This window comes from Podarcis bocagei (genome assembly GCF_964188305.1).
Source record: "Podarcis bocagei genome assembly, chromosome: 2".
In the NCBI taxonomy this organism is placed as follows: Eukaryota; Metazoa; Chordata; class Lepidosauria; order Squamata; family Lacertidae; genus Podarcis; species Podarcis bocagei.
In genome coordinates, this window is record NC_138126.1 from 106,365,248 (window position 1) to 106,380,461 (window position 15,214).

Below are 15,214 nucleotides of genomic sequence, written 5' to 3' on the forward strand. Positions count from 1 at the left end.
CTAATAACCCGTCCCATGATTCCATCCGGTCCAGCTGCCTTCCTGATGTTAATGCTCCGAAAGGCACGTTGTACGTCACAGGTCTGTAATAAAAGTGGTTGTCTATCAGTAGTAGTTTCTGATAATGTGCTGGTAGCCAGTGCTGTAGTGACGGTAGTTCCAGTTCCCTCCTCAAAGCGGCTAAAAAATTGATTCAGTTGATCAGCCAGGTGCACACTGCTGCTAGCCAATTCGTTTTTAGTATTTTGCCCTGTTATTTGTCTCAAGCCTTGCCATACTCGACGAGGGTCGGAGCTCTCAAAATGTTTTTCGATCCTCCGGCAGTACATAGCTTTGGCGTTCCTAATGCCCTTTTTCAATTTGGCTCTAGCTTCTCTATACTGCTGCGCATCACCAGAGTGAAAAGCAGCATTTCTTGCCTTTAACAGAAGATACACATCCCTGTTTAGCCAGGGCTTGTTGTTAGGGAACACCCGTATTTGTTTGGTGGTAGTGACAACATCAATGCAGCTTTTAACGTAAAACAGTACTGTTGAAGCATATGTGTCCACATTATTCTCCTCAAAAAGCGACCACTCGGTGCTCCGAAAGCAGTCTTGGAGTTGCTCAGATGCACCTACTGGCCACACTCGTATCTCTCTAGTTGATGGTCTAATTCTGCGTACGAGAGGTCTATATGATGGTATCATAAGTAAGGATATGTGGTCTGACTGCCCCAAATTGGGCAGGGGCTTGGTCTTATATCCATGCATGATGTTACTATATACTCGGTCCAAGGTGTTTCCCCCCCTAGTGGGACAGTCAACATACTGGTGGAACTTAGGGAGCACAGTCCTTAAATCGGCTCAGTTGAAATCACCAGCAACCACAAGTGCTCCATCCGGGTGGGCCCGCTGCTGTCTGCTAATAGCAGTTAGCAGGTGGCCCATGGCTGTAGTAGTGTTTGCATCGGGAGGTATATACACCGCTGTTATTATAACAACATTAAACTCACGTGGCAAGTAAAAGGGGCGGCACTTCACCACCAGGTACTCCAAGTCAGGAGAGCAATGCGTGTCCATTTGTTTAATGTCCGAGCTCCAGCTGTTGTTTATATAAACGCAAATTCCTCCTCCTCTGCTCTTCCCGGATTTGGCGGTTCTATCCGCTCTAATTACTGAGCGTCCTTCTAGCTGCAGAAGTCCCTGTGGAAAGGAGGGATCCAGCCACGTCTCCAGAAGGACCATAACACAGCAGTCCCGGATACTTTTCTGCCGAGAGGTAATAAGTTCCAACTCCTCTACCTTGTTGGGTAAGGATCTCACATTTGATACAAGGAGACTTGGCAATGCAGGCTTGTGGGGATTTTTACCTAGCCTCACTCGTAGTCCAGCCCTGCAACCCCTCTTCTGCTTGCGCCCTCTCCGTTTCCTTTTCTTTCTGGCAAGGAGAGCAAGGGGAGTATCCCAAGAATGTGCAAGATATGGAGGCTCTCTGATAAGCTCAGCTGGAATGTTAGCTGGAAGGCTGCAGCCTTCCCCTCTGCCGATACTTAAGAGCTCTTGACGACTATAAATTACTTGTGCCTGAGTATTCACAGTCCATAGCAGCAATAAGTTCACAAATAAAAATAAAACACAAATCACTGAATACCGGTCTTCGGAGTGCCGAGCCGCTGCAAGTGCTTGCGCCGCCATCTTGCTCCCTCCTGCTGTTTATGCAGCAACTCTGTTAGCATTGAATATTATAACACACTTTTTTTTTTTTTAGTTTGCTGTAACAAAAGGTCTACATAGCTCTCCTCTGGAAACTTCATAACAATTGCCTAAATAAATTGTTTAAAGCAATAGAATGTAGCAAAAGACCTGGTTAGGTGCTTGATGATCTCGTTCCCTTCAGTTTTGTAGCCACAGGGCCAAATTAGGAATCATGTGCCTCTTTGCATTTAATGTGCAGGCATTTCCTGGGGGACTGGAGAGGACTGATAATTACCAGCACCACAGCAGCTGTTTGCAGCTTAACCCTTTCCTCCCTTGCTGCGGTCCTAAGGTCATTCTTTCTGAAGTTCCCCCGTGCACATCTGAGTATGTGTGGGAAGTTCATTCCAACTCAGATAGTACTTTGAGAGAAAGGATTTCCGCAGGGGGGAGGAAACTGTTAAATCCCACTCCCTCCACACACACACTTGCCACAATTCCAAACATTATCAGCTTCAACCAGACAGCAAAACTAGTTTTTAATCAAGTGGCTGATGAGCCACTATACATTCATGGAAGGCTTTTCTTTTCGTCTTGGTGAATTGCAAGTTGTACAAGTTGTGCAAGTTGTTTATTAAAATGTTTAATAAATGTTTACTAACTGCAATTGCTGATTCCCCTTGAATGAGGTCAAGGCCATTTGAAATATCCCTAACTGATTATTGGATCCATGTCTACTCTTAATTGCCTGCATCCTTCATCAGCTCTGTTAACATGTGAGCTGCAAAGGCAATGTTATAGCTACAAGGGGACTGACTGCACAAGCAAGAAGGTTTAAAATCTCACACTCCTTGCCATCTTTAATTCAGTCCAGTGGTGGCCAACAATCCTCCAGTTGTTTGTTGTTGTCGTTTAGTCGTATCCGACTCTTCGTGACCCCATGGACCAGAGCACGCCAGGCACTCCTGTCTTCCATTGCCTCCCGCAGTTTGGTCAAACTCATGCTGGTAGCTTCGAGAACACTATCCAACCATATCGTCCTCTGTCGTCCCCTTCTCCTTGTGCCCTCCATCTTTCCCATTCCAAATACAGTGGTACTTCGGGTTACATATGCTTCAGGTTACAGACGCTTCAGTTTACAGACTCCACTAACCCAGAAATAGTACCTTGGGTTAAGAACTTTGCTTCAGGATGAGAACAGAAACTGTGCAGCGGCAGCACAGCAGCAGCAGCAGGAGGCCCCATTAGCTAAAGTGGTACCTCAGGTTAAGACATAGCTGTCAACTTTTCCCTTTTCTTGCGAGGAATCCTATTCGGAATAAGGGAATTTCCCTTAAAAAAAGGAAAAAGTTGACAGCTATGGGTTAAGAACAGTTTCAGGTTAAGAATGGACCTCCATAACAAATTAAGTTCTTAACCCAAGGTACCACTGTAATCTCATCCCTGACTATTAGCCTTGCTGTCTGGGGCTGATGGAGTCTAACAACATCCAGAGAGCACCATGTTGACTATCCCTTCCTGATACGAGGCTGCCTTCAGGTGTCTTCTAAAAGTTGTATAGTTATTTATCTCCTTGACATCTGATGGGAGGGCATTCCACAGGGAGGGTACCAATACCGAGAAGGCCCTCTGACTGGTTCTCTGTAACTTCATTTCTCGCAGTGAGGGAACTGGCAGAAGGCCCTCGGAGCTGGACCTCAATGTCTGGGCTGAATGCTGGGGGTGGAGGCGTTCCTTCAGGTATACTGGACTGAGGCTGCTACCTCCATTCTGTTCACAAATTAATCCAGCAAATAGAAATAGCTGCTTGTGAATATCACTGTACATGCGATGTGAAGTTAGATTTCCAATGGGCATGTGCTTCAGTTCTTGTTGCCATTTCAGCCTCTCCTTTTATGTTTGAAGCTGGAACAACAGGGGTATACAAGAAATCTGTGCTTCTGTTTGCTCCTGAAGGGGCATTGAGTTTGTTTAGGTTACAGCTGACAGCCGGATCCCATCAGTTGCAGGCAAAAGGGATGTTACGGTTACCACCACAAATATCCAATTATCAAGCTGTGCTATTGACTCTCTAGACCAATTGGCTCTTCAGGGCTAGCTATTCCACCTTCCACTTAATGGTGAGCAAATGGGCAATCGATAAGTCTGCTAAGTGACAGCCCATTAATGCTGCCTGCTAACAGAACCAGGTAATACTGTGAAACATGCACACGCCAAGACAATTATGGTAGGAAGATGAAGTACCTTTGCCAACGAGTCTTGGGAAAAACCAAAGGCGATTCTAAACCATTGCTGATTATTATTATTTTTACCTTAACAGAGTAGCACAGTTAATTCTCTGCGCCACCCTCCACCCCTCCTTGTCCGATTTGGACTGGCCTTTCTGATGAAAGTTTATAAGTGAGAATCCCACAGAGTTTTGGACATGCTTCCAGATTAAGTATGCTCAGGAATGCAGTTTCTAAAGATTGTTGCTTATTCTGGGAGGTCCATGGCTCTTTTTCAAATAAACAGCCGCAGTCCCACCGAGCTCTTTGTATACAGCAAAAATTATAGCAAGGTGAGTCAAGTTCACAAGGGTCAGAAAACCTGCTGTTTTCTTTGTGATAGCAGCCAAAAGAGATCCAGGGAAGACTGTTACTTTTCCTCCCCTCTTGATGATATCTGCTTTCAAAAATCAGCGCAGCGTGAATAAATTTAACTAGTTTGGTGATGTAGTGCTGAAGAAAGCCACACCTAGTGAGTTTGTTCCATTTGGCATTCCTCTTGTTGGAATTGGAATTGTTTCAATGTGCTGTTGTTGTTTCAAATTGTTTATATATTTATAGTTTTTAAAATATAATTGCTTTTATAAATGTAATTGCTTCAACTGTTTTTGCATATGCTACTGTTTTATGTACGTTACATTGTAAATTGTTTTGGGATGCCTCATGGAAGGCAATTCATAAATAAAATAAATAAATAAGATAATGGCAAAAGCATGGATGTTTCATAACAATTGTCGAATAAGCTGTTTAAAGCAATAGAATGTTAAGATTTTTTGATTTTGGAGGATACTGGCCACATGAGAAGGTCACATTTTCAGAAGCAAAAATTCAACTCTTGTGGTACCTTAAAGCAGTCTAATGAACTGTAGTCAGTTTCATCAAACTGCATGACATGGTTTACTGAGCTGGAATGTGTCTGTAAGCATAAATATATGTATGAACACACACATTACATATGGATACATAGAGAAACTATCGTTGCAAGTACAGAGGTCAGGTGGCCATGAAACACAACTGTTTGCCAACAATAGTATGTAAAGCTTACAACAATAATACTGGATTTTGTACTTATTCCTATAAGTTTAGTGAAGGAGAACCCCACTGCCTTGATTCGAGTGTAAAAATAACAACCAAACTTTTTGACAACTTTTTGATTCATGATGATGATGATGATGGCTATCTGTCATCAGTGTTAGAAACTGGGATTTAAAAGCTAGGAGCTAAATGGCTCCTGGGACTTGGGTTGTGGGCACCAAAACAGAATGTCTAGTCGCCATTTTTTGGAGGGTCAGCAACACTTTTTTATTATTTTGATAAGCATGAACTAATACACAATTTATATAAGTGACACATTGTTAATATCACATTTTAAGAGAGATTATTAATACATGTTTAATTTGATGTTTACGATAAAAATATTGTTACCAAACTTCAGTTTTCGAAACACTCTACTCTTTATCGCTAAACTCCTTAACGTATTGTCTACCTAAACGTATACTTTGAGGCTTCAAAGCACATACATTTCAATAATCCTTGAGTGTCAGCCAGGCGCAAAATAATAATAATAATAATAATAATAATAATAATAATAATAATAATAATAATAATAGGCACTCAGACTTTGGGAGGTGCTTGCAAATGGAGAATATTTAGGCACAAAATGTGCCTGGTGCCCTGCTAATTTCGAACCTTGTCTGTCATGGATGTTTTAGCTGAGATTCCTACATTGCAGGGGGTTGGACTAGATGAGTCAACTCTACAATTCTATTATTATTATTATTATTATTATTATTATTATTATTATTATTATTATTATTATTATTATTATTATTATTATTATTATTATATCTTTATTTATACCCTACCTTTCCCCCCATGGGACTCAAGGAGGCTTACAGATAAAAATATGAACTTCAAAAAAGAAAACTATCATATACATATACGTGTGTGTATGTATGTGCGTGCACGCCAACACACACAACATACAAATAATTACAAGAAAAACATATGCCCTTGGAAAGCAAACAAGCTCTCCCTGTGTAAGCAAGCTGGTAATCAGCGGGAACTTCACAGCCCTATCGCGATCCTCGACCGCAGCAAAGACGCGCACAAACTTAGCCGCCCGCTCCACTTTTTCCAAAGCTAGGAGGCGTGCACCGCAGAATCCACGCTGCACCTTCGCGCCGCGTTGCTAGTGGCTGAAGCGGGGGGATAGTGGGCGGAGCCACGCCTGTTTGAGAGACACGTGTACAGAGGAACTCGGAAGTGGCTGCCGGAATTGAAGCGCCTGCGATAACTTGCAACTCCTGCGCGGTCCTAGAAGTGGTTCATGTGCAGTGAGTTGATTCTTGTTACGTATCCCCCCCCCTTCTTTAAAGTGGTCTTTAAAGCAGGTTATTGGTAAAACCCAGGAAGTTAAACCAGGAAATGTTTTTAGTTAAATACGAATGTCGAACAGATTAGAACTGTGTTATGGAACAGATCCCTTGGCTAGAAGGTGTGCATATTAGAACAATTCGTGATTGTGCAAAAAACAACAACAATTCTAATGGAAAGAGTCCGTCCCCCCTTTTGTGGTGGGGGGTTTGTATTTTGCAAGGTGGCAAGCAGACTCATTCATTCATTCAGGCGCAGTTCAAACGCTGGGTAGGCTGTGTCAGTAGGTCTGTGCTTGCACAACTGAAAGGAGACTGTGCAGAACACGACTTACAGCTTCAGTGCGGTTGCAAATTTCGCAAGTCTTCTTCCTGGTTGCTAGTTTTATGAAGTTAAGTTGCCCGCTGGATCAGGGAAAGAGGAACGTCATACGTGGGTCCATGGCGTAGCCAAGAGGGGAGGGCAGGGAGGGGCAGTCCCTCCTCCCCCAAATCAATAAAAATCAATAAAAATACATAGCTAACTGAGGTTCCCCCCCAAAGGCTTGCGCCCCCCTCAACAAAAATCCTGGCTACGCCCATAAAGGTAAAGGTAATGGGACCCCTGACCATTAGGTCCAGTTGTGGCTGACTCTGGAGTTGCGGCGCTCATCTCGCTTTATTGGCCGAGGGAGCTGGCGTACAGCTTCCGGGTCATGTGGCCAGCATGACTAAGCTGCTTCTGGCAAACCAGAGCAGCGCACAGAAACGCTGTTTACCTTCTCGCTGGAGTGGTACCTATTTATCTACTTGCACTTTGACGTGCTTTCAAACTGCTAGGTTGGCAGGAGCAGAGACTGAACAATGGGAGCTCACCCCGTCATGGGGATTCGAACCGCCAACCTTCTGATCGGCAAGTCCTAGGCTATGTGGTTTAACCCACAGCGCCACCCGCGTCCCATTGTTATGCCCATACCTGTGCCCAAACTCTGAACACATGTTTTGGATGAGCACTTAGCTGCTCTCTTCCCACCCCACTGTCCCTGGTCCAATGGTATGATATATGTGTGTACATTAGCTACAAACTTGTTGCAGGAACACAAACGGCTGTTGGGTGCTACACCACTCAGTCTTCTTTATTTTATTTTATCAGGAAGCTTTGTGGCATGTTCCACATCATACTTTGTTCTTGGTAAACTAGGGAGCCGAGTAATTGGGCCAGTCACAGCCTCTTAACCTACCTGACAGTGTCATTGTGGGGATTAACTGAGGAGCGGAGTGAGCTATCCTTGGAGAAAAAAAGATGGACATGGAATAAATAAGCTCTTCTGCTTACCTGCTTAAGAAAGCTGGAGGGACCTGCCAGATGGAGATGTTAATCGCGAACCTGACATCCAGAGATCTCCATGTGATCGCAACTGGACCCGCGCCGGTCGCAAGACGTGCTAATTTACAACACTGTATATGTGGGGTGTGTGTATGTGTGTATGTATGTCTGTCTCCATCCAACCCTTTCCCCATGGGGTTGTTAAAGTGTGTGTGAGTGAGAGACTCTGGTTCACCTCCATGAATCTGAATTACGTTCTGCAAGGCCTGATGCTCAGCAACTGCACTGGATGGAGCGGAGCGCTTTGCCAACAAATCACTCTTGAGGGTCTCCCCTGTGTGAAAAAGACTGCGTCTCGCTTTAGGCATGAGAAGGTTTGAGCAATCCTGAATTTGAGTTCTGCCGACTGAAGGGGTTTTCTTAGCAAAAAAACCACACCAAAACCTGGATACACGGGGGGGGGGGGGGATACCCTGTGACCTGAGCTGTTCCACCATAGAGGAAAATGCCAGCGAAATGGCCAAAGTCGGCCTCATTCTGAGGCAGCAAAGGGAAGGAACTCGCATCAGGACACATGCTGATGATGGCACAAATGAACTCCAGCCATGGGCCTGGTACAAGTCATTTCTCTCCCATTGACTTTAATGCAGTGTTGGCCAAACTTGGCTCTCCAGCTGTTTTTGGACTACAACTCCCATCATCCCTAGCTAACAGGACCAGTGGTCAGGGATGATGGGAATTGTAGACCCCAAAAAATAGCTGGAGGGCCACGTTTGGCCACCACTGCTTTAATGGGGGGGGGGATTTAAAAGAGCCACACCCTCCCCAAGTCAACACCCACCCCAGGTATGTCAATATTACAAAGCATGCCACCTCCAGTATATAAACCCCACACAGGGAGGTCATAAGTAGAGTGCAAGGGTGTGAGGCTGCATCTTTTCGTTGCTATTCCAGTTCCTTTTCCGGAGTTCTCATTTTTGTGGCGTTTGATCAGAAATACTCCAGAGTCAGCATAAGGCGTGGTTTACCATTCCCTTGAGTTTCTATGGATTACGTGCAAGATATGCTGAGTATCTCTGGTTTTGGCTGTTCATAATTATTTGGCTGTGTTGGATATGTATAAATTTATCCACCTCTGGGGACATACTCTGTAAATGGAAGAATATCACATCAGTTTAGATGCTTTGTTCATTCTGAATGAAATTAAGGCTTCATACGCACTTGAAAGCAATGGGACTTGTTTTTGAGCAGGACTGCACCAGAAATGATTTGTTCTGTAATCTTCATTAAATTCACAATAATCCTTTCAAGGTGGTCAGTACAATCCTAAGGACTTTTGCTCCGTTGTTGTTGTGTGCAGGGTTGCAAACATATTGCAGTTTCACAAGGGGGAACTGATGCTTGGAAGAGAGTTTTGCCTGAGTTCTGCCCCAAACTGGCTCTGGGAGGGAAGTGGCACTTGAAATTGCACCTCCCTTATTCAGATCCACTGGAAAATACCTTTAGAATGCAATGCAAATCTGATTAAGAAAATTATATCATCTACCTATCCGTCCGTCCGTCCATCCATCCATCCATCCATCCATTCATCATCTGTCTCTGGTAATAAGAGCAATAGGTGTGTGTGGAACCTCTGAAAATCTGATTGGAAAGAATTTTTTTTGAATGGTGCTTTAATGTTGAAAGTACCCTGCCTTTACGTTGGCTTTACATCTGTCCTAGGTCATCAAATCCAGGAGCACTCAGTATGTTACTGGGTTACAGTCCAGTGTCACAAGCATTGCTAGGAACGTTCTTCACCTGGGGATTGACAGCTGCTGGCTCAGCGCTTGTGTTTATCTTCTCCAGCGGGCAGGTGAGTCTCGTACTTCAGTTCGTTTTTCAGGGTGCAGCTTTCTGCTTCCAAATTGAAGAATGTCTTCTCTGCTCCCCCTGCACCCTGTTCTGGGGGGATCTTCTGACCCCACATCCAAGCCAATGGGGGAAGCAGGAGGAAGGCTTTGTTATGCTAACAGCACTGGCTCCTGCTAGCACAACCGTTTAATTGAATTTTGCTCAATGTGAACATTAATTGGATGATGCAGTCCAATTAACACTGTCACTGTATGTTCCTGACTTAAACCTTTCTGCTATTTCTGCCGTTGTTCTTTTTTTGTTTGAATATACAGGTGTATTTAGAGCATTAGGCCTGGAGACCTGGGCTAATAACCTGTTGAGTTATGGACCTGCTGAGTAAACACACAAGTTGCTGTTAGTTTAAGTTTCTCACTTGTCAGGTGGAAATATGGCGAGCTGCCTCACAGGGATGTTGCAAGTTGGGTGGAAGTTTGTGTCCATTAGCCAAAGTTCTTTGCTGAACTGTGGCTAGGTCTCCAACTCTGTATTTCGTCTTGCTCTTACACAACAAGCTGCCATACCTTGCCTCTCGTAGCGATCTAAGCTCTTTTGTTTTAATTTGCAGAGACGGATCCTCGATGGCAGCCTGGGTTTTGCTGCAGGGGTAAGTGTAGCACACCCTTGTTTCTTTTAATTTGCTCTGTATGTTGTCCTGATCTTGTCTCTTTGGCTACCGATGGTGCTTCGCTTGCCTGCCTTTTTGCATTAGTGTTTCTTGCATAACTGCTCGAGGGCTAATTATATCTGTGTGAGATATCAGAAGAATTTGGGCAGCATTTATCATGCCCTCTCTTGAGTTGGTACTTCTGAGGGGAGAGCAGGTGTAATGTTGTCTCTGGTGCCAGGTAATGCATTTCTCCTGTACTGAATTTTATTCCAAAGTTGAGGGGGTTATAATCAACAAAGTTGTCCCATTAGTGCTGTAGCTTCCGCCTATGTGATGGGACTTCCTGTGTGTCTTGCCTTCCTCTCCCCATCACCCTCAGATCTGTCCCAGGGGTTCCCCCAGTCCTCTGGAGCAGTTTTCAGGGGGTGAATTGGGAGAGGAGAGGGAGTTAAGGTCTCATGGCACAGGTGGAAGTCCTTGCCCCAATAGGTCTCTGTGTGTGGTTTGGGAGCTGCACAGTCAGGGAAAAAACAATGTTGTCCAGGGTTATAAAGACTGCAGAGAGAATAATTGGGTTCACTCTCCCTACCTTGGATCAAATCTATGCTTCCAGGTGCCATAAGAAAGCTGCAGCATAGTGCGTACCCCAGAAATGATCTCTTTCAGCTTCTGCCTTCTGGAAGGAGGTACAGGGTTATAAAGACTAGGACTAGCCGCCTGAGAAACAGTTTCTATTCAAATGCGATTTTGGTTTTAAACGCAGCGTAAGGTAGTTTCTATGGGAGTATATTGTATTTTATTCCAAAGTTGAGGGGGTTATAATCAACAAAGTTGTCCCATTAGTGCTGTAGCTTCCGCCTATGTGATGGGACTTCCTGTGTGTCTTTCCTTCCCCCCTGATTTTATGGGGTATCAGAGTTTTTAGTGGGCTAACCAGGCTGGGATAGCTGGCATAGCAGGCTTGTTGGTTTCTGAATGTCTGATGTAGATTTTCGTTATTCTGTATGGGACAATGACAATAAAGATTATCTTATCGTATCGTATTGTATCATATCATATCATATCATATCATATCATATCATCATATCATATCATCAATGACTTCATTGGGTACAACTCAAGGGAGACTGCTTTAGCTGCAGTTGTGGTTTTTATTTGGGTCTCTTGGGTCCCCCCTCTCCTTGTAGAAACATTCATGAAGGGAAATTGAATTTTCAGTTTGTAAAAAAACAAGGTGGATGTGGTGTTAACATTCCATGGGAATGGGTGTAAAATTTATGGAAATGTTGAAACCTGATTAAAAAAATGACAAAAACCAAATACATGCATTCCATTTTCACCCTGAAAAATAAACAAATAAAGAGTTTTGGAGACATAACGAGGAGGCAAACATAAACATTTTCTATTACTCTGAGAACATGAAATCTCTTACATATAACTTAGTTGGAATGTAAAATTGTTCGTTATGCCTTAGTTTTTTCCAGATGATAATTGCAAATATAGCCAGCTCTGGAGATGGAGCTGCAAGCTGCTGCATCTAAAATTTTGTTAAGTGGAAAATCTAGGAACAAAATAATTACTTTGAAAAGACAGCACAGTAAAAAATAAAATAAAATCACGGATCCAGTGCTTGCCAGCAATGCAGAAAGTTTTATCCAGATCCTCATGGAACTTCATAAGATGACAACAAAACCACCAGCAAATTATTATAATACATCTGTAGAAACAGCTGACCTATGATTTGCTGGTGATTTTGAGGGGACCCCTTGTCAAAATCTAGAAGATCCAAAAGGGGCCATATCTTGGAGTCGTGTTTTTGTACCATGGAAAAGCACTAGAACCGTGATGGTTATGGTTCAGTCAATGGAGATGGATGTGATCTGATGATGGTTGTTGCAGGGGACAACCTGTACAATAGCAATTTCAAGTTTTACTGGATGTATACTCATCTTCTTTCTTAGAATCATAGAATCATAGAATCATAGAGTTGGAAGAGACCACAAGGGCCATCGAGTCCAACCCCCTGCCAAGCAGGAAACACCATCAGAGCACTCCTGACATATGGTTGTCAAGCCTCTGCTTAAAGACCTCCAAAGAAGGAGACTCCACCACACTCCTTGGCAGCAAATTCCACTGTCGAACAGCTCTTACTGTCAGGAAGTTCTTCCTAATGTTTAGGTGGAATCTTCTTTCTTGTAGTTTGGCTCCATTGCTCCGTGTCCGCTTCTCTGGAGCAGCAGAAAACAACCTTTCTCCCTCCTCTATGTGACATCCTTTTATATATTTGAACATGGCTATCATATCACCCCTTAACCTCCTCTTCTCTAGGCTAAACATGCCCAGCTCTCTTAGCCGTTCCTCATAAGGCATCGTTTCCAGGCCTTTGACCATTTTGGTTGCCCTCCTCTGGACACATTCCAGTTTGTCAGTGTCCTTCTTGAATTGTGGTGCCCAGAACTGGACACAGTACTCCAGGTGAGGTCTGACCAGAGCAGAATACAGTGGCACTATTACTTCCCTTGATCTAGATGCTATACTCCTATTGATGAGGCCCAGAATTGCATTGGCCTTTTTAGCTGCCGCGTCACACTGTTGGCTCATGTCAAGTTTCCTTTCCTTCCTTTCTTGAGCTCTCCCTTTTTATTATCTCTCTTGCATGCACCTCACCATTGCTGTCATTGCATCTCCACCCACCTACCCCCAGTTATTCCATTTTTCACTATCACCGCCACCACCCCGGGTCCCAGAGGACTTCCCTTTCCTTCGTACCCTCTTGGTTGGTTGTTTTGGTTTCTGTTCATTGGTCTCTCCGAGCCTTGAGAAGCCCACAGAGCTGAATCGCTTCCTTTTTCATACCTGTATATGCTTTTCAGGCTCAGATCTTCTGGGTACCACTGCCAAGAAGTCTTTGTATCTAGTCAACATTCACACATCTCTCAGATAGCTGGGGCCTTCAAAGTAGAGCACTTCCTGCAAATGTTAATCCAGTGTTGTGTGTGTGTGTGTGTGTGCGTGTGTGTGTGTGTGTGTGTGTAGGACAACTTTCCACAGCCTTACTGGCTGGAGCTGATGGGGATGGTAGTCCAAAACATGTGAAAGTCACCAGGTTGGGCAAAGCTGGGCTAGGAGGACCTACTTGAAGGATCTCCTCCTCCAATGTGGTCCATATGGTTTCCAGGATTGGCCATCCTCATTGTATGCAGTTCCATTGCTATTGCTGGCCTTGTTTCTGCCTTTGTGTTCCTTGATGAGATAGCAGATGCTCTTCAGTCCCATCATTCTTCCACCCTGAATCTGAAATGACATCTCAGGATGCCTCCCAGAAAGGAGCAGCAGCAAGAAATTTGTTCAGGAGGTCTCTGCTGAGCCCGATTTCCTGGCAGAATTGCGGTTTGTTGTTGGCCTCTTTATCATTTTCCTTGTAACAGATGCTGCCTCAGGGCATCTTCTCAAGCTCCCATTCAAGTCCTGGCAGGCTGTTAATGGACAAGCAAGTCTTTGTCAGGTAGCAGAGAGTCCATATGAATATCAACTATGGAGCAAGTTGCTGCTTGGCCAGTTGTGTGTGTAAATTGCTCAAGCTACACCCATTTAATCCTGAGCGCAGTGTCTCTTGTTTTTCTGTGTGGGCCTGTGAAGGAATCCAAGCTTGCATCTGTTGCACTGATAAAATGAAGCTTTTTTTTTTTTTTTTTAAAAAAAGGCAGGATTGATTTCCATTAAGGGACAATTAAGTAATGGTAGGAAGATTTGTCGAATGGATAAGGGAGAAGATTTTGCAAGGTAGTATTTCTTTCAAATCTGGATGACGATGCACTCAGTCATTGCTTTATTGGAACGTGTTGTTTAATGGAAGCCACTATTGTTCTGTTTCCACTGAGGAAACAACTTTGAACCAAGATACTCCCAATTTACAGGCTATTGTGAGCATACCACAGAGTGACAAATGTATGCAGTCTTAAGCTTAGGGAAGTGTAGGGTAAAAATGTAATAGACAGCTTTTAGCATCCATTGCTTTCTCCCCCCCCTTTAAATTCTCATTAAAAAAATTATCTAACAATATTTGCCTGGTGAATTGATCGAGCATATATTTCAAGGAAATAGAAGAAGAAGAAGAGTTTGGATTTTATATCCTGCTTTATCACTACCTGAAGGAGTCTCAAAGCGGCTAGCAATCTCCTTTCCCTTCCTCCCCCACCACAAACACTCTGTGAGGTGAGTGGGGCTGAGAGACTTCAAAGAAGTGTGACTAGCCCAAGGTCATCCAGCAGCTGCATGTGGAGGAGTGGGGAAGCAAACCCGGTTCACCAGATTACAAGACTACCGCTCTTAACCACTACACTTGTTTAGGCAGCCCTGTTTAGGGAAGTTATTAATGTTTGATGATCTATTGTGCTTTTAATTCTGTCGGGAGCTGCCCAGAGTGGCTGGGGAAACCCAGCCAGATAGGCGGGGTATCAACAACAACAAATTATATAAGTTCTTGTTGTATGGCCCACTTAGTCTCAAGTCAAGTCCAGGATGCTTTTTAGATGGTATATATCTTGCCACAAGTTTGTGGTGGGTTGCTGGATCCTTTTCTGCTTTGTTTCTCCAGCTTTGAGGTGGGTGGGAGAAGAACTTACAGTGATTTAGGACCATAATAAAAGTGCTTTTTTTTTTTTAAATGGCTAGTCATTCTTTCAGGAGAAATTCAGCACACTCCAGCAGTTAAGCAATCATGCATGAAATGAATTTTTATATTCCGTTCTGTTGATTATTCCATTGAGTTCTGACACTGTTTAAGAGCTTTAGGTATTTGATACATTTTCCTTCTTTGTTTTGCAAAGGCCTCTGAAACAAATATCGCTTTTCCAATTCCAGAATCGAAAACGATGTTTGCTGGTTTTTGACAAGCAGCCAGCGTGATAGCCCCCTTTAAGAACGCTTTTTGTGTTTTAATTTTGTTTTGGCAACTTGTGGGTAACACTGAAGCTGGCGACACTGATTCCGTTGTGTGACAATCAGCCAATCGAAAAGGCGCTGAGAATTTAATTCTAAATTAGGAATTCACTCCTGTGTGCTTTCTTCTCTGGCTTCATGGTGGC

General features: G+C 43.7%; 1 protein-coding gene across 3 annotated transcripts in view; it reads left to right on the top strand.

Moving 5' to 3' along the window:
• The first annotated feature begins 6,171 nt into the window (after nucleotides 1–6,171).
• Nucleotides 6,172–15,214, top strand: part of SLC39A11 (solute carrier family 39 member 11) — a 277,726-nt gene continuing 268,683 nt past the window's right edge. For 2 of the 3 annotated variants that reach the window (XM_081180946.1, XM_081180947.1), the window contains exons 1-3: nucleotides 6,172–6,279; nucleotides 9,347–9,479; nucleotides 10,086–10,124. In XM_081180946.1, the coding sequence (XP_081037072.1) occupies nucleotides 9,372–9,479; nucleotides 10,086–10,124 (147 nt within the window). In that variant the 5' untranslated portion in view covers nucleotides 6,172–6,279; nucleotides 9,347–9,371. The remainder of the gene's footprint in view (nucleotides 6,280–9,346; nucleotides 9,480–10,085; nucleotides 10,125–15,214) is intronic. The other variant, XM_081180948.1, reaches the window with a different exon arrangement.